This window comes from Apteryx mantelli, chromosome 5 (genome assembly GCF_036417845.1).
Source record: "Apteryx mantelli isolate bAptMan1 chromosome 5, bAptMan1.hap1, whole genome shotgun sequence".
In the NCBI taxonomy this organism is placed as follows: domain Eukaryota; kingdom Metazoa; phylum Chordata; class Aves; order Apterygiformes; family Apterygidae; genus Apteryx; species Apteryx mantelli.
This window is the reverse complement of record NC_089982.1, coordinates 74,465,281-74,489,214: the sequence shown is the minus strand read 5'-3', so window position 1 is coordinate 74,489,214 and position 23,934 is coordinate 74,465,281. Positions and strand designations below refer to the sequence as shown.

General features: G+C 35.8%; 1 protein-coding gene across 11 annotated transcripts in view; it reads right to left on the bottom strand.

Annotated features, from left to right (window-relative positions):
- The window catches only part of KIAA0232 (KIAA0232 ortholog), a 68,805-nt gene that overhangs the window by 26,155 nt on the left and 18,716 nt on the right, over nt 1–23,934 (bottom strand). For 9 of the 11 annotated variants that reach the window (XR_010884467.1, XR_010884468.1, XM_067298253.1 and 6 more), the window contains one exon: nt 11,438–11,575. Coding sequence is in view for 9 of the 11 variants with exons in the window: in XM_067298253.1 (XP_067154354.1) it covers nt 11,438–11,575 (138 nt within the window). In the remaining 2 variants the exon portion in view is untranslated. Of the gene's footprint in view, nt 1–11,437; nt 11,576–13,813; nt 14,012–21,569; nt 21,787–23,934 lie in introns of those variants that run through there. The other 2 variants (XM_067298256.1, XM_067298254.1) reach the window with 2 other exon arrangements.

The window sequence follows — 23,934 nt, the reverse complement described above, 5'->3', positions numbered from 1 at the left end:
AAATGAATTAAAAAAAAAAAAATTAGATGATCTGCCTGAAGTGCTTTCCTAATCTTAGGATTAAAGAAAGTTGCAAAATAGTATGAGTATTGGAGTACCCAAGAAGTATTTAACATAAAATTCTTATAAAAGCCATCATGATTAAGTGCTAAGTCCAACACAAAAGGTTTAAAACTCATGATTATCTGCAAGATTATTTAACTATTGACCCAGATTTCTATTACTCCTTTTCTCTCATTCATACTACACAGGGCAGCACATCACTTTGATTCATATTTTCATACTGCATTCCACATCTTCCTCCATACCAAACATTTCACTCTGTTCTACTGTTTCCAGCATGCTTATATTTCCTTCCCCTGCTTTAACTTATACCCAGTTCCATCAAAAGTTGTTCCTTTTGGCTTTTCATCAGCTGGCTGAAGCAAGGAAGGGATTATATAAAGGATAGGTGTCACGTTACTGGCATGGGAGTGACTATGCTAATAGATAAATTAAGCTTCTGAACTCATCCAACATGAAAAAAAGTCAGTCTGACTGCAGAGTTATAGGACTCTCTCTAATAGCCAGTGTCTTGCTTACCGACCAGCATAACTTTATTCAGAACTGAATGAACATACTTTTTCGTAACAAGAAATGAGAGCCATTAAAAAAGGCGAAGATTATACAAATCTGTGTGTGTGTGTGTGTGTGTGTGTGTGTGCGCGCGCGCGCGCGCATGCAACATACACACATATAAAATAAGTCAAAGCTTAAATCAAAGACCTTTTGCCATGCTCTGCTGTCTGGGAGCTGACAGGTGGTAACTCGTTAGCTCACAGCAACCCAATTGCTTTGATCACATGTTCAAATCCTTGATAATTTCAGAAAATTTTCTCAGGAGATTCTAAATCTATAAATTTAGCTACTTCTGAAAAACTTCTGTAAGTTTAAAATAATTGGTTTAATTAATTGTGAACCATGGAAATAAAACAATATTACGTATGTCAAATTTCGGTCCAGTAAAAATTGTTGTTTATGTGAACAGTGGGCACTGGCTTCTACGTCCCCGGAGTTTGAGTAAGCTGCTGCAAAATATCAGGTCCTGTCAGATTCTTGATGATTTGCTTTAATTCTGGTTGACATTTATCTCTGCTAGTAGACTATTTCTGAATGCTGCAAACAAGCACAGCAACGTCATCACCTAGAAGATTAAATATGTTTTTCCTGAATTTGATGTCGCAAATAATCGTACATTACTATTATTTCACGAAGTTATTCTGTGGAACTGAAGATAGCATAGATCAGGAAAATTGTTCATTTTCTCTGATTTTCAACCCCTCCCCTCTCCAAGTGTTGTCTAGTTATAGCTCTCACACTTCCATCCAAAAAATGCCAAGCAAATGTGTATATGCTTCTATAGAGTCTACCTGCACATATGCAATAGCCTAAAATTCTGGACAAAAAAAGAAAACATGTCAAGGAAGAAACAGAGTTGTGGTAGCCAGTATTTGGACTTAGCTTTCCAAATCTGACAGATCATATCCGCAGAAATGGAAAAATTCCATCACATTAGACAACTGAGAAGGGTTTTGTTTTTTTGTTGTTGTTTTGGGGGTTTTTTTGCTTCTAGCCTAGCATAACTTAATGTTTTTTTCCAGATGCTTTGAACTGCATCCTGTACATTATTTGTTAAATATGGCTTGTTACTTGAGGCCTGTAAGGTATGAGGAAGTTTCCTTGTTCCTCTTTAAGCTTTTTCAAAAGACAGAAGTATTACACTTTAGTTTAATGATTAAAATAATCCATCATTTCCTTTCAGGATTTTGAGAACATTCTAGCCTACACCTTTAAAGCAAATCCTCATTTCACTTTCACAGAATGCAACTTTGAACAATCTAGAAATTAAGGTCAATCAATACAGTCACAGGTTTCTAGCATCCTTTTAACAGTTTGCAGGACACCAGACAGAGATGGTGCTCTAACTGCAGTGCACCAGATTGCTTTCTTGGCAACTAGCCTGTCGCCAAGAGAAGGATTAGGGAGCTGTTCTATGCGAATCAGCCGTTAAGCCATGTGAACTGAACAAGGCACAAAATGTGATTCATTGTAATCACACATCTATTTCTACATTTTTTAGGATGAAAAGAGCTAGATAAAAAGTCTATATTTTCAGTTTCTAAAATTCTGATACAGTATAATTTATCTGGTAACAAGTACAAGTGTCTCAGATTTTTTTAATTTTTCAGAGGTTTTGGGAAAAAAAGTCACGAATTTTCCTTTCTTAAATTGACAGAGGCTCAGAAGAGCTTCAGCAAGCACCCCAGTGTACTTGCTGAGTGAGAGCAGATTGAAACTTGCCTATCACTAGCCAGGGGGATGGGGAAGAGAGAGGGAACAACAGCAAACATCCCCCCTGCCTCCCAACTTCCACACATTTATTTCCAGTGACTGCCAGTTATTTAATATCTTTCTTGAAATTAAAAATTGTATTACCTACACTTGAGTGAGAAGTTACTGTCTGTCTCCCTTGCTACCTGGAGGAATTTCCACTCAAACTCCAATTCTTGGATACAGTATTCATCTATATTCTGAATCTCCCATTTGTCTTCACTGTAAGCTATATGTTTAAGCCTATTACTCAAGACATAAGATTTTCAAGAAAATTTAGATGGGTATTTCTTTTTGTGTGACAATGTCCTGCATCAGCTTCAGTCAATCTTCCCAGCAAAGCACCTGTGTTGAGAAGCAGAACAATCCTCTGAATACAGCATTCAGAATAAGCTGAGCACCAAATAGCATGGAGAACAGTTTTGCAAAATCAAAGCCCCAAATGAGTAATGAACAAGCACTAAGCATTATCCCCAAGTATGTGATTAGTAAGAGAAAAATGAGTCTGGCCAATTTAGTGCTGTCTAGTAGCACAAGCGACCCGATCACTCTGCCCAAGACTGTCACTGTTACCTGGACCAGGTTTTAAGGCTCAGCAGGAGAACTATTATTTGAACTTACATAGAGAATTACAGGTATAATAATTGTGTTAGAGAAAGCGCCCAGTTTCGAAATAAATTCAAGAATCTTCACTGCTGAACAACTGTCAAGAGACATACTCAATAGGTAGGAAGGACTAAATAAATAAAAATCCCCAACCCTGCCACAAATAAATAAATAAAGCCACCACCATCAAAACAATGTGGCCTTCCTGGATGGCTCAATCTATGTAGAGTTCTAAGGAATAAAACAATGTTCCAGTTTGCATTTAATGATTTTCCTCAATTATAATGAGGTGGATGACACTAAGAAAGCATTTAGAGTATACATTTGTAAAACTCCCATTTTTTTTTTTTACTAGTAAGAACACTATATCTTTACCTGTTCAGTTGAATATGTAATCATTTACAATAAAGCCCCTGGATCATTCAGAAAAATAAGTTGTATTTATTAACTTCCTTTTTGGGGCTCATGAATACTTCATCCAAATAATAAACTCCAATAGAAGTGTGACCTTGGAATAACAGATTTCCTTTAGCAGACAGATATAATATTAAAAAATAAAATTAAAAAAAATCCAACCGCAAGCCATCAGAGAGCAATAGCTCTCCAGCAAAGAGAATATAAGAAATACATCCTTGCTACTCTCTTGGTCCTGTCTTCTGTACTAAGAGAGCACTAGGGAAGGTAAATCTCACATCGAAGATCAGACCAGATTCTCACACCAGATTCAAACAGAAATAGATCACAGCAAGTGTTATTTACCAAGTCTAGATAGAAGAGGTCAATTACCAGTTTAAAGTAACTTAAAATGAACAAGCTACCACTAAATGTAGGTTACTAGAGTAGCTAATCTGACTTCTGTATTTAAAACTTAACTTTAGTAGCTCCTTCCCATAGCGGCCAACAGTGAGATAAGAAATTATTCCCCTCAAGAAAGGGTAATTCCTCTTTGGAAACTATTCTTCCTGATTATTATTAATCCCTTATAAACAAACAGGCTGACTTCAAAGCCAGAACAGACTTATCCTTGTAAGCGATGCTGCTGTGAGATTCACTGTATCACTGTGTTTCAGCTTGCAGATGCGGAAATGTTTTTATTATCAATGAAATGGGAGAAAACTGTAAAAGTCTATTTTCACCAACCATGCAAAAGTTATTCGCTGCATAGGAGGAAGTGTAGAGGGACACCTGGAATTTCCTTGGTAGATACTCTGCAATAGCCATGGAAGAAACAAGCTTCAATTCAGCTTTTTGTGAAAACAATTGTTTTACATTAAGGAAAATTACAATCTAATAATATCCGTGATGAAACATAAGTGACTATTCAGCTCACTTTAAGTGACTTCTCTGGCATTCTCGTGACCACAGGTGTGCATCTGAAAGACTATCTTCTCTCTCCGGGTACGTGTATATATGCAAACTTTCTGTGCTGAGACTCATCAGAAAAGTTGCTGGCAAAAGAAAAATTCTATTCCCCTCGAAAGGAACAGTTTTGCTCCCGTTATCCTCAGGAGTACATGCAAGATGAAATAACTTTCAAAGATACAGAACAGGCCTAATTTCAGCCTTCAAGACAAAGTGATCTACGTTATGTGGGATATGTAAGTATATGTATATAAGTATATAAGATATGTAAGGGACACAAGATAAAGTACCTGTTTACTTTTGCCGGCTTGATACAATCAGAAAGTTTTCGTGCCCAAACAAACGTTATGAAATGATTTCTGTGTAGATTAATGCATGAGTTCTGTGAAGAACTCGTACATTTAGATAACTACTCATTCAATATCAAGGGAATCAACATAAGAATTGGAATAATCAAAACTTTTATGATCTTCCACAAAAGTTACTATTATACTCAGGACAGCAGCCTTAGTAACTTGAAGAAGATGCATGGTATCATTAATATCTATTTGAATGCAAAAATCATAAGGAAAATGAAATTGAATTATTATTATAATTATTTCATTCTATGATGGTTATCTTGGCAAGACAAATTCACTTCAATTTTCCGCGTGGTACCTAGAGTTATAAAGAGAGTAAAAGAGTCTGCCAAATTAAACACAATACAGCTTAGTATATGAATGGAGAAAAAAATAAAACAAAAAACTTTTTGAAACCAATGGATTTGGTAATACAGAGCCAATTCTCTTAAGCCAATATTAATTAGATTATGGTGGAAGAATAGCAACTGCTGGGAGATAATAAAAACCTATGGTGCCTTCTCATAGAAAAAGCTCAGTGGTATCAGCTCTAGCTCGATTTTATTTTTTTAATACATACATCCCATCTAAATTCTTATTAGTGTTCTGACTAGTTTCAAAATCCTTTTCTGCATAGTGCTGTTTATTTTAAAGACAGATAATGTATTCCCTTCCAGAAGACCAGCTGGATACATCTCAGAAGGAAGCTTACATTCACTGATTTGGTGAAGTGCTTTGGGATTCCCTGGGAAAAAAAAAGTGTTCCCAAACAAACCATCTCAGACACACAGAAGTGTTTACTACTGAGCTAGTCAGGATACATCAGGAAAATGGTTTTAGAAAAAAGCTTCCCAAACATCAGTTTTTAAAAATCAAGAAAATTAAGAGTTAATAAATCCAAATAAGGGAAGATAGAAAGAGCTAAACAGATACAACTTTGTCAAGCAGAAGAACTTATGGGGAGGATGGGGAGAAAAAATAAAATAAATAAAATAAAATAAAATGTAGTCTGACCCCATTCCCCCCCCCCCACCAAACTGGGTTATTTGGATGATTAGGTGATAAAACTTCAAGAAGCATTAAGGTTGTTTGGGAATCTTAACTCTGAGTTTTTTGCTTTAATTATTTTGGACTTTTGAATTGTAAGCTCAGCATTTCATTTTTCTGATTTGTTAAGACAGCTTTTAAAGACTTGCTTCATTCTTATACTGTCTTTTATCTTTACATTAACAGTGTTCGTCTGAGCACTGGGTCTCCTTCTTCACAGGGCTTTTCGACTACATCTTTCATTTCTTTTAAAAAAGATCAAAAGATTATTGGGCACTTCCCCCCCCCACCACCAAAATCTCTTGTTCATGTCACTTCTAGTTACATGAAGATGTGTAAGTCAAATCACTTAAACCATCTGATGTTTACTAGCTGATTCATGGGTACAGTTCACTGGCACAGGTTAGCAGTCAAAGTGTATTACCTAATTAATATTGCCTTACATCAGAGAAGCAGAGAACAGCAGAAATGGATTAGCAAAGAAAAGACTTAGGTGTTCAATTAAAAAAAAAAAAGAAGAAGAAGAAGAATTTTAAAGAATCCAGCATCCTACAAAAGAAGCTAGGCTAGAGAAGAAACAAGGTTCCTGTGCTAAGGGTTCCCCAAGCCCTTGTGCCACCGCTCTCATACCGTTATTTAACGGTGCAAGTGAGATTATGCAATAGTGCCTTGGTCCAAGCGGCACACAGAGATAAAAATCCTTGGAGACTGTCATAGTTGGACAAAACAGTCCATCAGTAAGAACATGTTCAGGCCTCCTCACGTCATGCAATCGTAACTAATCTGGCCTGATTATGAGCTTAGTGCTTCAAATCAGCTTCATGGGCAAAACTGTAATAACTTAATGGAAAGTTTGATGGTTCTGCACCGAGACCATAACGGAAAGATGATAAATGCTAAGACATTTTTAACAGAACGATATTTTAGTCACATCTCAAATTCATACTCTGAAAGCAAGATATATTTGAGAATGATACTACCATTTGAAATTCTTAAACAACACTGTTCACTAGGGCCACACTTGCGCCTCTGAGTGCTCCCACATGAGAATACAGATGGCAGGATGGTCATATTCCTCCCTCATAACTCAAAGCTAGCAAAAGCCAACGCGCCAACTGACAGCATGCGTGCACCTGACCACGTTTCAAACAAATTACTGCTACGAAGTAAAGACACTATTTGCATTTGTCAAATATAATAGAGCAGTGCTCTTTCAAACTTCACCATCTCCTATCAACCAAGACTAATTCTTACTTTAACAACTTACAGACTGTTCCATGGGGCAGTTAGCAAATTTTGAGAACCTGGTTATTTCAGAATAACCAGGGGCCACATTGCCTGAACATTAGGAACAGCCTTGAGTGATCAGCAACATTGGTCAGACGCTAGCACAATCTCCTAATATGTGCAATGGAACAGCTTAAGTAAAGTGGCCACCTACTGGGAGAAGAGGAAAGAGTCTGATAGATTAGGTTTCATCGGTGCAGCAAATAAGACACATATGAAGCAGTCTCCTTTGCTCATTCTTAAAGCGTCCTCATAAAGTTTAGCAGAATAAAGATACTCGGATTGCTGTAACTGAAACTCTAGCACCATCTTGGGGTGGAATGTCACATGCAGTACTCCAAGCCTTCACTGAGCACGCAGTGCAGGAACTGCACCCGCACAACTGCAAACCTGCTCACTCCGTTGACCAAAGAAACCCTTAGCAGAAAACTAGCTAAAATATAAGTTAACAAACAAAATATTCCCTAGTGAAGTTTGGATTTTATGACCAATGGGCAGACATCACAACAAATTTCAATATTATTGGTAGGAAATGTACATACATGGATCCTGATTGAACTAAAAGTCTTAAATGTATCAGTTTCAACCAGTAACCTATAATTCAGTCCTGCTCAGACAGCATCCACCTTGCAAAAAAATCAAACATAGATCAATTTCTTCATTCTTACTTCTTATGTTGAGCTTCTGAGTCTCAACAATATTGCCTTCTGTCCTGTTACTGATAAGTTTCATTATTCCAATCCAAAATAATTTACAGACTTTCAGAATTAGGGGTCGTAAGAAAGAAAAAGCATCTCAAACTGTACATGAACTAACTGGACTTCTAAAATTCTGGTGTACCAAACAGGTACACAAAAAGTAATTCAATAATGACAAAACCAGCTATTTTTACTTAAAATTTGAGGCAGTACTTTGATAAAATTCTTTATTTTCCTCAGAGGACATTTACAGGAACACTTCCCACTCCTAAACAGCTTTCTTTCCCCAACATTTCACTAAAATGAATAACCCTACTTTGTCATTTAATTGCAAACCAAAATTTTCAGATGTCTTTTACATTTCAGCAGGATAATAAATATTAGATAAGATCTCTACTCAAGGTCAATAATTATGGGCTTAATTTGAACAGTTCTTCAGCACATCTCTGAACAACTATTTATATTCCATTCAAGTATTTGAAAAGATAAACTTTAGAGCTGCACTATGAATAACAGCAATCGAATATTACATGTAAGTACTTGTCTTAAAGTTCTTCTCACCATCATTGTCTCCTTTTTCTGGTAAGTTGCAATGTATTTGGATTTTCTCTATTTCCAACTGTATCATGAGCATCTGCAGTCAAATACTCATATGAATATGGACAACTTGAGACATCAAAATGTTTGTCACACATATAATACTGTTCTCAGAACATGCTTATGTAAACGGTTTGCATTCTTAGGCACACATTCACCAGACAGCATCTGTCAAAATCAGCCCTCCTCTCACGAAAACACTACATTTGCAACATGCTTAGCCACAGCAAGATACAGCGATGCAGAGTGGTCGGAAGACTTCAGCCTCCCTGGACTTGTCATATTCTGTAACTTAGGAAGAGTTTTAGAAATAAACACCAAACTATCAGCTTTTTGAGGTCAAATGTTTGTTTCCTGCACCATAAAATAATAAGTAGAATATTGGGTTTCTGTCTCACACTAGTATTTTACAATACTAGTCTTTTTTATTAAAGGACACAAAATTAGTTTTATTACTAGTAGAATTCAAACTATCAAACAAAGCATTCCCCAGAATTAATTCTATGAAAATGAAAATCCACAAAAAGCAAGTTTTCAAAATATTTCAAACATTAAATAAAAGACCAATAAAACAATGCTTACTCATTTTTATTTTGTGTGCGTGTGTATACATTTGCCATAAATGCAATATGCAATAAATGGCAATTTTAACATGTTACCTGCCTGATGATACCAAGCCTAGCCTAATCTAGGACAGAACTTTGAAAGTTGTTAGTTATCATATTTATGCAGATCCTAACAAACACATCCAAACTCTTCCTATCACAGATTTTTTCCTTTTGTTTTGAAAAAAAAAAATCAATCTTAATAAAGCATCTCTACAGGTAAACATTTTCATATGATTCAAAAATCAGTTAAAGAATTTCAAGTGGCACTGAAAAGAAGTCTATTTGTATTTTAACAGTTTATATAAACACTCCTCACTCACACACCACTAATCATCAAATTTGGCTACTGTTACCAGAGTATTTTTATCTTCTTGTAGAGTGAAATTACGAACATTGCATGGAGCAGCTTGAATGCCTCAGCAAAAATAGCATTACAACGTTATGTTTCAGAGTATGAGAACTACTGATTATTCCTGTCAGATTAGCACACAAATTTAATACAGAAACCAGCTAACAAAGTAAATCTGTTTGAAAAACAGAAAAAAGGTACCTCCAAGTTACTTTAAAAAAATCACTAATATTGAAGCAGTCCCCCTCCATTCAACTCCAGGGTATAAAATTAATTTCTCTCTTTTATACAATGTATATTATCTACAAACCAGCTTTAAGAAACAACTTAAAAGCAGATAAAGACCAGGTTTAAAGGTTTTCTATTTGAAAATAGAAAAAAAACTCTGTAACCTACAATTCCCTTAGAGATAAATGTGCCAGCTTAACTGTCTGAACACACAATACAGGAGTTAAAAAAGTCCCAAAATAATACAAGAGGTTGTTGAACAGTAAAGTTTGATGAGGTTGCAGGTGTCAAAGGAGGAACTTACTTATTCAAACTTCCAGATCACACATCTTTTCATTCTTTCAAAACTCCACTTAAAGGTGCCTTTTCCCTTCCTTACTCTACTTTTAGATTATACAAACTTTCAAGTGGAGTCAGTCTTGGAAGTACTAATAAATTCATCTTCTCCCTTTTCCCTTTCAACTGTTTTTCTCTGTTTGATATAAATTTAGCTCTAAGTGATGCTTCCTTGATTTTCAGTTATGTGAAGATGCATCAAGAAAGTTATTTCTAAAGCCAAAAATAGATCGCCACTATTCCTGTGGTCTATGTACGAGACTGCTTTTTTTTATATTCATTTTATGAGCAACAAAAGACATTATACCTCAGAAAGGGATTATTTCTTGCAACTATTTCTTCATATCTGCATTAACTCGAAGAGTAGTCAGAGTGCCGATATCAGTGCTCTATTACTATATGAGAGCAGAGCAATTTGCCAACAAAATTACACTTTGCCAGGATCATAAATAATGGGAAAATGGGAGTTTACGCCACTTCCCAATTAGTCAATAAACACTTTAGTAACTGAACTAATGCTCTAGTAGCTTCATAAACAATAAGCCAGCATAAGATGGCTTTGGTGCTGCTGAAGAGGGGGATTGGGGACAGGATGGGAAAAAAATATATATAAATATAAATATAAATATCAATCCCACTTCCTTCATTATTCTTGGCCACATGCCTTCCCTACTCTAGCTGGCACATGTGTCTGTGCTACAAATCTGACTAGGAAACTTCTCTGGTTTAACACTTCCTCCACCCCAGCCAGGTTAATTTTCAGGAAACTGATTCGGTTTCCCAATCCAGTTCATCACCGCACAACCACACAACTGCTTGTGCAAGCACAAACGGTGACCAGGAAGTTCTATGGAGCAAGAACAGGCAACCAGGCTGCGGAGGCAGGGAGAGTTTCTTCTTGCAGTAGTGATAGATCAAAGTATTTGTACATCAGTGGCCTTACCTTTCTTTCTGTAAACTAAAAGATAGGCTATATATATATATATATATTTATATATATATATATATATATATATATATATTTTTTAAGATAGAGCTACATGCTAGCTACTGCTTCTGGTATCCTCCTTCAACCTGTTGCTTTCACCTCTCCTCCCTCTCTCCAATCAGCGTGCATTAGCTCAGCTCCCACTTAATGATGTAATCTCGAAAATGAATGTTTACTACAGTACACCGCATTTTATTTAGCAATTCTGGATTACACATCCAGCATGCACAAAACATGATGGCTTTCTGCCCAAATATTCCATTCTTTGCTGCTCATGCCCACTTCAACATAAAGTCAATTTAGTATTTTAATAAATATCCTTATGCAAAGCTTTGGGGTAATTTCAACAGAAACTGGTGTATTGCAGCTGTCCTTGACAGGACTAGGTGAAGGCTTGTAGGAAGAAAGCATTACACTACATAGTACAGAATCTGTGAAATCCTGCCGCCATACACAGGTTTCATAATTTCCTAAAGAAGAAATAAAGAACTTTCAGAGAACTCTTGGGGAACTTGCATTTTAAGAAGGTACAGATTAAAAGATTAAGCATCACAAGCTAAATATATCTAACACAAAAAGAACAGCATAAGTTCTTAAGAATCTATTAAATAATCCAAACTTACTTCATCAGAAGCAGAGCGAAGACACTGGACAGCAGCCTGTTTTTTCATTTCCTCTAGTGTTAGATCAGAGCACTTTTTCTTACTCTTTCCCCATTTTTTGTAAGCTCCCTTTTCCCAGCCCAGGAAGATGTCATTCTCCTGAAATCAAAGAAAGAAAATTACATTAATATTAAAGCACATGAATATCTCAGTAATATAACAGAATGGGACTACGAACCAAGATACTGTTAAAATAAGAGTGACACCATCCAATCTCCTAAAAATCGCTATTTGCCAAATTAAAAATTAGTTTGATTAAAACCAATGGTTACAAAAAAACTGTTGCACTTACTTTTCAGAAAAGTGCACGTACTTTTCATATGACATGGAGGCTACTCACACTTGAATGCAGTATTCTCCAGTTGCAAGACATACCCCTCAAGATCATTTTATGGTCAACTTATGGTTGAATATGTTACTGTAACTTATGCAACATATATTGGAAAATTTCACTGAACTCTGAAATAATAATGATAAATGCAAGAAGCTCAAAGAGTTAGGATCAAACATAAGAAAAAGCTAAATAGGTCAAAGAAGAAAATGTAACGTTAGATCCCAAACTCTTCAACTCTTTCACAGTGAATGCCACTATGACTAGAAACAGTAGGGCTTACCTTCCAGTGGACCTAAACTAATTTTTTAAAACAAGTTAGACACTTCTGGGGAAGGAGAATTCCCATATATGTAGGAACATTTAATTAAGAACAACAAAAATCAAAAGAGAATGTTATTATATTATATATAATCATCAGAAGATATGTAGCATTTGGTTTACATCATATTACATGTTTACACTTCTCAAAATTTACCATGTAACATTGCTCTATGCAGCATATACTGAGTGTTTTATACCATACTGGAGAAGCCAAATCATACTGGCAAAAACAAACACCCAAAACCACAAACACAGAAAAAAAACCCGCCCCCCCAATATATATATATTTTATACATACATACATATATGTGTGTGTGTGTGTGTGTGTGTGTGTGTGTGTATGTGTGTATATATAGATAGATAGATAGTATTTTTCCATTATTTTTCCATTTTTCCTCCCCTATTCATTTTCCCACAGTCTGTTAAATACTCCTCTCTTTCCTGAAATACACTGAGACTTGCTTATTCTTCACCGTCCACTCACACATACATATGATTTCCTGTGTTCATCTGATCAAATGAGTATTTTGACTCCCAGGAAAATCATCTTTAACTTCTTTTAATGTATGCTGGTCTAAATCATTTCCTCCAGAGAGATTCACAAAAACCTGATGCCTTTCAATATTCCTATCATCTGTTACAGCTCCTAATAAAATCAATGCTAAAGTCTACCCTCATTCAAGCAGCTGCCAATTGCCTATGGTTTCAAAATGAAGTAAAATCAAGTTGTTAGCAAAACTAGTTGCCAGTGTATAATCAGAAAATAGAATGAAAGTTAAAAAAAAAGGGGGGGTGAGGGACTGTGGTGGAAATCATATTGGAAAAATCACTTTAAATGGCTGCCATTGATGGGTTTTTTTTGTTTTGTTTTTACATGACTGATCCTTCAAGAAAGAGTGGAGCAATTTGCTGAAAAAAAAAAAAAATTAAGTCAAAGTTACCAGTCTCTCTTTCTTCTTGTTTATGTGCAAGATTTCAACAGGTCATTTAAAACAAGAAATCTAAATAGTCTGCTGTTCTGTTACTAAAAACACTAATAAAGATACTTACAAAATAATAAAGTCAGAAAAAGTTATCAGAAAATAGGTTTAATAAACTATACACACATATACTTTTTTATAATTTTATATATTTTTTTCCCAAAAATTTAGTCTATATATTTCTTCATACACAATGAAGAGACTGAATCTCTGCTTTGCATGCAAGACGCAACATAAATTTTACTGATTCAGTACTATAACTTCCAAGTCCCCCCAGCTTCCAAGGCCTCTCCCATTCCTCCACATGCAGGCACAATTACAAAGAAAACAGAATGAAATACCCACTTGCAGCAGGCTACTTTAAATGAAAATCCAGGCACACCAGCAAGTGTGCACTAGGTTGTTTTATTTAGTCCGTTTTTAGGGGGAAGTTGAGTAAAGCAACATTTATAGTATGAAAACATTACCAAAATGCTATATATTAAAGTATTTCTGTTGTATCTACGCCAACAAAGCTTGCTAACCTCTGCAAGGGTAGTTTCACCAGCTGTACACACTAGTAATCTGTAAGCACAGCCGTAGTACCCATACACATAATAAAAAATAGAAATAAATAAAAGGATACCTGGCACTGACACTTGTCTGTTAACTTTGGCATGTTCTAATTTTTAAATATTTAATCTTTGCAATAAAAATACTCACTTTTTAATGGGGGAAGGAGACTCAACAACATTCTTTCAAATATCCAACACTGAACTGTTTTTATCTGTCCATCACCATCCTGTCCTTCCTATCCAAGTAAGCACCTTCTTTGTCCGTTTTGGGAACAGCAGGGCTCATCTTGTAAGATGCAGTGACTGAGGACAGAGCTCCTGGAGAATCCTCACCTCCTTTCTACCACTTCAGAAAATACATAGCAAGTTTGTTTCTGAACATACAGTTTTCAATTACATCTGACTGCCATGGCTTCACACTACCATTTTAATTTTCATAGGACTGCCACTGTTGAAAACTTGAGTTTTCATTTTTTCTTTTTCTGGACAAGCTCACTAATTCTTAGCTTCACATTCTACAAAATCAGCAAACACTACATGTTACTACTTGGGGATTTTAAACTTCAAAATTTTATGTGGGATAGTTAATTACAATATTTATCAGTACATGTAGCCAAAACTTAGCAAGGAACTTGCATTTTCTGCACACAATTCAAACACCACACCCATAAAATACTACAAAGCAATAAAAAAAAATCCTTAATATAACTCTTCTGCTGTAATGAATCAAACTATTCTGAATCAATTAAAAAAGATATTACAGTAAAATGACTAAGAACCAGACAATTCACATACCCGATAAAGACTGAGGTTTTAGAACTTGAGATGCAAGTGAAATAGAAACCGAACAGTGTTCTGCTTTTATTATGACTAAAGTGATAAAAAGATAATCCAGTATTTTCAAATGTCTATAACTAATCTCTTGCAGTTTTTCAGTGGAAAGACAACCGTTAGTAGGTCTACTCCTTAAAAAATATTACTTAAATTTTGAAGGGTAGCCATCCAATATTAAATAAGTATCAACAGGAAGCAGAGGCAATCTGAATATTGGAAAAAAAATCAGCTTTGAATATCTAAACTGGTGGTTAATTATCCATTCTTCAGAGGCCTACTTTACCCACCTACCAAGTAACTAGATAATTTCAGAATACATATTTTTAATTTGCAAAGATACTGAAAGTGAACAATTTTGTTATGAAAATAATTAGAGAAGAACTTATAAACATGGCCAAAGAAATTTTGGTGAAGTATCTACATTCTTTATGTTAATACCACCTTAAAACAAACAAACAAACCCAACAGTATTTGAAATACTTAATTCAGTCCTGAATTAATACACAGACGCAAATTTTAGAAACGTATTTCTAAATTGGTTCTCCGAGTCAATTATGCAGAAGCAGCAATCCCCCCCATCTCCCCACAATGCCAAGAATTTGGGGAAGCAAGACCAAAGCAGCTCGGGCAGGGATTCTCTTCCTGCTCATTTGTTTTGGAGACTAAGAGAAATATCTACTCTCAGGAAGGGAGCAAACATAACACCTTGTGATAAGCATGACTGAGAAGAAAATTGTTTTGAAGCTCATAGTCTACATAATAGAAAACTCAGAGATTTAAAATGAACAAAAATTTATCCCAGGAATCTTGGTGGAGCTACTGTATTTTATAAAAGCTGGATTCAATCTCAGTGATGCAAAAATACTAAAGGGCTCATGGACCCATTTTCTACTTGGATAAATGCAACAAGCTAAAATTTTGCCTCATCAGCAGAACACACAGGAAAGTAATCTGATTTAATAATCTGATCAACATATTCCTCCAATAGGGAAATCAAATCAACAAAAAACATGTTTAAGAAATTTTAATGTTTTTTAAAAATAATTTCAGAAAAACTGATTCCCTGAGATTCTCTCTCCAAAAAATGCACTATTGTTGAATTAGGTATACAGTAAGATGATGAACAAATATAAAGTTTATCAAATTTTCAGGTAATGACTTGAGTAGCCACAATTATCTATTCAGTCAAGATTCCTATTTTGAATTGTTCATGGCACATTTTAGGGCAAGACTTTCAATTCTCTTAGAAGGGAAAAGAAAATCCTTAGGTTAAAAAAAATTCTGAATCAGAGAACATTTTGAAGAGCTCCTATTTTTTGAGCATTTTAACTTCAGCACAAACTGTGTGTGATTCAAGTATATTCCTGACCTGTTATGCTTCATTCCCTAAAGGTTATTGCTAGCCAGCCAAAACATGCTGCTTCAACAAGCAATCACAGTAACAAGTTCACACAAAAAATAAGAAGCATTCAATGTCATAACTTCTCAAATACAAAATAAATACACACACACAGTCTCTCCTTTCAAGATTCCAACTCAAAAAATACACTTAAAATAAGTTACTCAGACAGCCAGACAAGGTCATCTAACTTCTAATGTGAAAAAGAATTCCCAAGGCTTTTAAGGTATGCAAGCAGAGTCCTGCAAGACTGAGTAACATACGGAAACAACTTTTTCTTCTTATAATTCTTAACTAGTTAGCAGATTAAGAGACGTCTCCCAAGAAGGGAGAAGAAATCATGCATAGTTATTTAAGAGAAACAGACATTTGTCAAAGAATCAATAATATTTTTGCCATGGATAGTTTGAAGGTGTATGTCTACTGAATGGCTGGCCAGTTCCTGCCAAATGGAATATATAATGATTAAGCTTTGTCTGCTGGTCCCAGACTTGTGCATTACTCTGGACTCTCCTATACTAAGCTGTGGGACAAAACTTCCTTTAAAATTTTTAAAGACTTTCAAATGGAATTAAAATAGATCAACAAATCATTGGATAGGACAAAGAGAAAAAAAAGAATGAATGCACATATGGACAGACTGAATGTGTAAGCCTTACTTCCTTAGAAACAAGAATAAAAAGAGGAAAAGAAAGAGAGGTCACCCAAAATAACTGCTGTATCTAAGTCAACAATTGTATAAGACATCCCAAATCCTAAAATATTTCAATAAAAGATCTACAGAATTTGCAAATATTTACTCTGCCTATGAGATGGAATACTCTAAACTCAAGTCAGTAGCTTTCTTCAAAGACACTCACATACTCACTCCACAAACACACCCAAAATAATTCCTGAATATCAACATGAAGTCCATGAAGCTTCAATCATCAATCCATTTTAAGGCAGTAACAGCTATCTGAGCTTGTAGTAAATGCATGAAGACAAAGACCCTAGGCTACGTAATCTGACATAATGACAAGCTAGGTAGTCCAGCAGTCCTGGGCTCTTCTGGCAACAACAGTTTTTAAAGCACTATATTTAACTATATCCAAGATTTCAGTAGACAGCTATGAACCATTGTGCACTGCAGGAAAACTTTTCCAAAAAACGCATTCGAAGAACAGCAAAAATAAACTCTGAGATGTTTAGATAGGCAGGCAATGGAAAAAAATAGCCATAAATGAGGTCCAAAATGTAATAGCTCCTCACTACCTCTAGAAGGATCTCAGAGATCAAGGAAAGACTGCAACAGACCCCAGATGTATTTTACCTTGAAGTTTATTCAAGAAGCAGACTACATAGATAGCTAAAGTGATCTTCTCTGAAAAAAGTGCTTCCACTAGACTAAGATTCAGGAAGAACTTTCATAGATTGCTTAGAGCCACACAGATTTAATAATGGCTTTTGTGTAAGGTTTAAGACACATTGCATCTAATTAGAATGAAACGGAAAGGTCTAATGGGCCAGGATTGGCTCAGATATTCCTGACAGGTTGACTCAGTCTGAGAGAGAGATAGTAAGATCCTACATACACAAGACAATTCCCAGGACATGCTTGAAAACTGTGACACAAGCTCAGTTTATACACTCTAAAAGACATGCAAGAAAAGGTCCCGCAGAAAAATAGTAGATAAGTATACTCTCAGAGAGGCAACACCACAAGTTTTCACCATGTCAGAAGTCATGCTGGCCACAGAATGAAGAAGACTGAAATAATATTCTTAATTGTTAAATAGTTATTCAAAATCCAGTTCTTAAGGGAGAAAAAAATGCCTTTTTGTGAAACGTCAGAGAACCATGTTATAAGCTCTTGGTATATTAAAGCATCTAGTCACTACAGTAATCCCCCTCCTGATTGCTGTTACCAGAGCAAGTGGAATATTACTATCCTACTCAGTTGGATTGTAATAGAACAGCTGATATTACTGTTTATCAGATGACACTGGGTACTGCTAGGACTTTAAGGCCCTCAAGGCATTCAGGACTGATGATTCCCCAATTTGCAGGCAGGGAAGAACTTTACCTATCAAAAAAAAAAAACAAAAAAACCCCAACAGCTGCCCACCCCCCAAAAACAGTCTGGGTATGAAATACTATAATTTGAGTTTCTGTCAATTATAAACTCTTGCCTACAATCCTGCTAACTTGAAAGGGCAGCCTATGTGTTGTTCACTAATTAGGAGTTACTCTAGGCTGAAACCAAGCAAAAGAAATTTGATCACACCCACTCCCAAGAGCGAGAGAACATGCAAATGCTGCATCTGTTGAAATCCTATGTTTGTTGAGCAGGCTGCCTATAGAGTTCTCCCATTAAAATTAATACAGAGAAGAAGAAAATGTAGCAATGATAAGGAGATCATTTTACTTGCATGTCTTACCTAGAAGGCAGAAAAGACAGCCAAGAATTCAACAGGGACTGTCACTACATAGTGCAGAGGTCTGACGGAGATATGTTGTGACTGGGGAAGTTATTTTACAGTGTCTCATGGTTGCTCTCTTGGACTTAGGAACAAAGTTGCAGGGCAATCACCGCAGACAATCATCTGATTTCGGAGAATACAGGCGGCATACCCCTATGCTTGCAGATACGTGCTGCATGTACCACCATGCAATGGCGTGCAGTACAAGAAACACTAAGGAAGGTATCTAGGCTGGCCCCAGAATCAGAATCAGTGTAATTACATCAGCACAGAGGGGGCTGCTAATAAATCCTGACCCTTTGGAGGGCTAACCAGCCTGGCACTTGCACTAGCACCTCTGTTTTGCACGATAGAAACTTTTGTGAGAATACATCAGTAGTGATAACTAATATAACAACAAAAGTGATTCTATTATTCTTTTTACACGTTTTCAAGAGATTCTCAGCAGTATCTAATGCTTAGATATTGTGTAAGCCAGGAAGAGGTAACATAGTACCTGTTCCGAAGATAGCTTTGATTACTTGGAGCAGAAGCTAATGAAAACATTCTAATCACATTACATGAATGCGCCTACTGCAATAGGACAGTGCGTAAGATAGGTACCATGGAGCTTAAGTAAGCTTGATGTTCTGAGATGGGCAACATTTCACATAATGGAACAGTAATGTTAGCAAAAGCATCATTTCAATATGATCTCACCCACCAGTGTGAGAAACAGCCAGAAGAGTTTCAAAGAAAAATCAGGTTGATAACCACATTTCTTGAGAACAATGCCTTCCAGGATTCTTCTGCACTAACATATCAGCTGAAGCACATTACTCTGAAACCTGTACAGTTTGCACAAAGACAATAAGCCTGACAGCCCACTGCTGAGCTCCAATCCCTGCAATTGCAATTCCTGTCCCTGAAACAAAATAAAGATGACAATTGCATAGACCATGATAAACCAGCTCCACCCCATATGTTGCAGTCACCAAGACAAAAAATACAGAACAGACAGCAATCATCCCACAATTAACAAAACAAGCATCAACTAAAAAGGAATCAAAAAGCTAAGTCCCTTAAAGGCACTGCACCAGTAAAAATTTTAGCTCCATTGATCAGTACTGTTACAGAAACTTCTGCTGGAAGCTCTAGTACTGAGAGCAATCTCAAAGAAATCCAACTGAAACAATTTCGGGACCTGCAAAACAACTACTGGTACAGCAGTTCTTCACAAATTGATCTACAGGGGCCTTCACAGGACAAAGTCCCTTGAGCTAGGGGAATTATAAGACTACTCTAAGACTGAAAACAAGAGGTCCTACCCTGCTGCACACATAGCAGTTCAAAGAGAATAACTGGGAGTTTTCTGAGGCATGTGTATTTAGAGTAAAAATACTTCAGTTGTCTTACACTGCTTAATTATGTGTTGAAGGGGTATCCACATCCCCCAAATCTTTCTCACCAAGTTAATTATATGTAAAAGACTTATTTCCCAAAGATTAAATATGACAATGTTGTCATATTTATGTTATATCGTCCCCAGCTGGTCACCCTTGAACAAGGGGAAAAAAAAAAAAAAAAAGTATAGCTACGTTTTCCTGTAAGAACTTCTTAACTTATCTGAGCTTTTAAAAAAGTGAAATTATTCTCCACTAATTAACAACCTTTATGGGCATATTAACTTTGAGGATATATGACTGTTTGCTAAGTATGATAAATCTGCTGTCTTTCTTCAGTTTGTTTACATGTTTATGTACAAGAGCGAGCCTTTTTGGTCCCAGTCCTGCAAACATATACACACTTGAATACTCTGAAGACTTCAAACTAATCATATAAAAACACACAGGAGGAAGTCTTGGTCTTACAGTTTGATTTCCTACTTAAGTATTCTTCTCTTCACATACTAAGCATGTGAAATTCAAGTTATGGAAATTTTAGGATAGTGGTTAAAAAGCTATGGGCAGAGAATTAAAAAGTTAATGCTACACAGTTTAATAAACAGTATCACAGAGTAAACTGAAAGTGTTTTGCATCCAAGAAATTAACATATCACTGGTGAAGTGGGAAGTTTGTAACACTTGCCTACAACAGCCATGCAGCATTACCATACTATAACCAAACTACGTTCTGCATATTTTAATTCATTAACAAAATAGATTCTGAATGACCTATAGTTATTTCTCAGGGATGATAAAAGAGCAGTTGTGCCTATACTAGAACCTGCATTGTCATCTTTTGTTAAACTGGCATACCAAGCAGATTAACATTTAATATAGGCTTAGTTTAGTAGAAAGGATAAAGTCCTCATTTCTCCTCACACCTTCATGTTATGAGTGAAATTTTCACTTCACAGCAAACAAAACAAAACACAACCCCTCCCCCTAAAATCCCCCCCAAAATAATAATAACAACAACTAAATATCCATTACTGGAATAAAAATCTAGACATCAGGTCCCCCTACTGGGTTAACGTATGATGGCAGGGAGAACAAATGCCCCACATTCGACTGGATCTTGGAACCTAGTGGGGCATCACAAGTGTCGTCAGCAAGAAGTGTCTCATGTCACCAGCATATGCTAGCCAAACGCAGAATAGCTGGCAACGATACCCCATCCGAGTTCAGAATGATGAGCCAGAGGCCTTTATAAGACCACAGAATAAGGACTTCTAATTTATCATCACATGCAGGCTGAGGGCTTGGCCACGCAGTTCCCCTTTCCACCACCCTATTCTTCCCTTTTTCTTAAAAAAAAAATAAAATAAAATAAAATAAAATAAAATGAATAAATAAATTAAAAAAAAATTTTAAACACACATTTTGGACTTTAAATATATATTTATATATGTATAACAACAAAAAAGCAAGAATAAAATCCACAATCAGAGAGTACAGCTGTTATTCAGCTAAATAGCAATAATCTAGTAAACTATTTCAAATCAGTCCAGAAATAGTTGTTTTTCAAGAATAAAATTCCTCTATAAACTTCAAAATCAAAAGTTAATTTCATGCCAGTCACGTAGGAGTATAGTTTGTGGTGCTACTATAGTGCTACTTAATTCTGTGAGTTAGGAAAGCATTATCTTTTTATAAACTTTTTTTTAGGGTTTCTGCTTTTGACGGTCAGAAAAAATGTCAATTTCCTAAATAAACGAGTTAAAAGAAGTAGATTAAAATCAACGTAAGAAACACAATATGAAAAACATATTCAGCATAGGCATTTACCCCTTCATGCCGCATGACCAATGAAGCCCTCACCTCTCAGGTGGTCTGTGCTCGGGTTTTGTTTTTAACAAAGGCTCCACCCCTTCAGAAGGGAGAGCATTCTGCAGGCAAAAACCATGAACCTGTTATATCTGGAAACAGCTTTGCTTACAAATTATACATAAAAGATATATCACAGAACACAGATTTTAATATTGCATAAATAAAGATTAGTGAAATGATTTTTCACACAAAGCATGCTATTTTAATGCAATATTTACAGCATCACAAACTGATTGGAGAAGACATGTATCTACCTATAAATATACTTTTAATTAGCATTTAAATAGCATAATGAAGTTAAAATTCTTAAAAACACCTAGGTGGTTTAACATTAGGAAACACTAAGAGTAAGACATTCTAACTGAAAGTCAGCCTGATCTGAAGCCAAAAGGCTGCTTCAGAAATTTCAGCCCTCCTCCAACAGCATTTCTGTTGATCTCCAAAAGTTAAAGATCTCTCAGTAATTTCACGTTATTTTTCCTTAATTTATCCTTTCTCTCCACAATTTATCCTCTATTCCAAAGGAAAGAAAAATAATATAATATAAGTTAATATCTTAATAAGTATCTTAATGTAAGTTAATATAAGTTTTCCTTAACTTTTAGGGTGTCTATATTTAGAAAGTGTTAATGTAATTCTTGATATACTCATGTGTAACCACAGTAGTTCGGAATATCTTGGAACCACAATGCCATTCAACATAAAAGATTCCCACACTACCTGGCCTTTGAAACACAGTTAGGCAAAACATACTTGCTTATCTTTTAATCCTCCCAATAGTCTTATAGACACTTGACAATATTTCATTTCAAGCCAATGAGTCAGAATAAAAGTGACAAACCTTCCAGTAAAATCTGGTTGTAGTATATTTACTGTTTTACCTTCACCTAATTTTGTTTTTTGTACAGAGCCTCTCACCACACCCCTGCACTTGGAAAAAACTGATAGCAACTCTCCGAAAACTCATGACTTAAATGGAGCTATTATCCTGCAATATTTAACCTGCATAGATGTAGTGATACCTAATAGAAGCCACTCTATATGGGCATGTCATGGATTTAACAGTGATCATTAAAAACAAACACCCACACACCAAATCCTTAAATACATCTTATTTTCTAGCCACATATCAAACTACCTCACCATACAGGGCAGGACAGTATTGGAAGAAATGAGTAAGAGGAGAAATGGAGGAAAAGCAATGTGACAAAATCATAGACGGCTGCAGCAGAATCATGAACAGAATCCACATATCATATTTTATTAACAGAACAAAATGGAAAACCCTGCTTATTCTCAAGACTAAAACCTGAAGACCGGTCAATTAGGAACTCCTAGCCTTTTGAAATAACTATTTTAAAAGCAAACAGAAGCGACTGATAACACAACACTGATATCTTATATAGTGGTCTGGTATGGTTTGGGAGGTTTTTCGTTCATTTTGGTTTAAGTCTTTCTTTACCTACCTGCCAGAACCTCAGTCCCAGACATCAGAGTTGCATTTCCTGCTACAGTTGATGACACCAGAACACCATAAAGAAAGCACGGAAGGAGGCTCCCTGAAGCAATTAAAGCAGTGCTAATGATGTCATCAACATTCTGAGGTGGAAAGATCTTAATGATCATAACTTTAGCTTAAGACTTTTCTAATTAAAATATTTTATACAACTATCCTTAAGGTGAAGATTCTAAATAGTTCGCCCCTACTCACCCCCCAAAAAAGCATTGGAAGGGACTGCTCATATTTGCAGTTCCAGTTCTGGTTGTTAGAGACCATACATTCCCTTTTACCCTGTTCAAAACAAAAGTCATTGCTACGTTTTGGGGAATGAAGTGATGGGTAGTCACTCCGCACAGAAACAGAGTTCTAAAAGCAAAGAGACATCATTAAAACAAACCAAATATTCAGAACATTTCTTTCCTTGGAAATTTTGTTGCATTTCCTCAAGAATCAAAGGAATCACACAGGAAAAATAATTTCTGAGGTGCCAAGGTCTAACTATTCCAGGGGAATTAAAGGAGCTCAGCTTCTCTCAACACTTTATTCCTAACATATTGCTAGCTCTTTTAGATATTTAATAGCTCCACTCTTCCTTGAAGTCTATTAGTAAACAATGTTGATATTTCTCCCATTTGTCTTAATGTTGTACCCATCTTCAAAATTTGATTAAAACTGTTTAAATGTAAACATACGCTTCAGAATACAGATTCTAATGTTTCTGAATGACTTAATTTACCTCACGTTTTAAAATGAGTTTTGGTCTAGTTCACACAACAAACCAGTAGATAAGTAAAACACAAAAAATAAAGATCAAGCATGAGT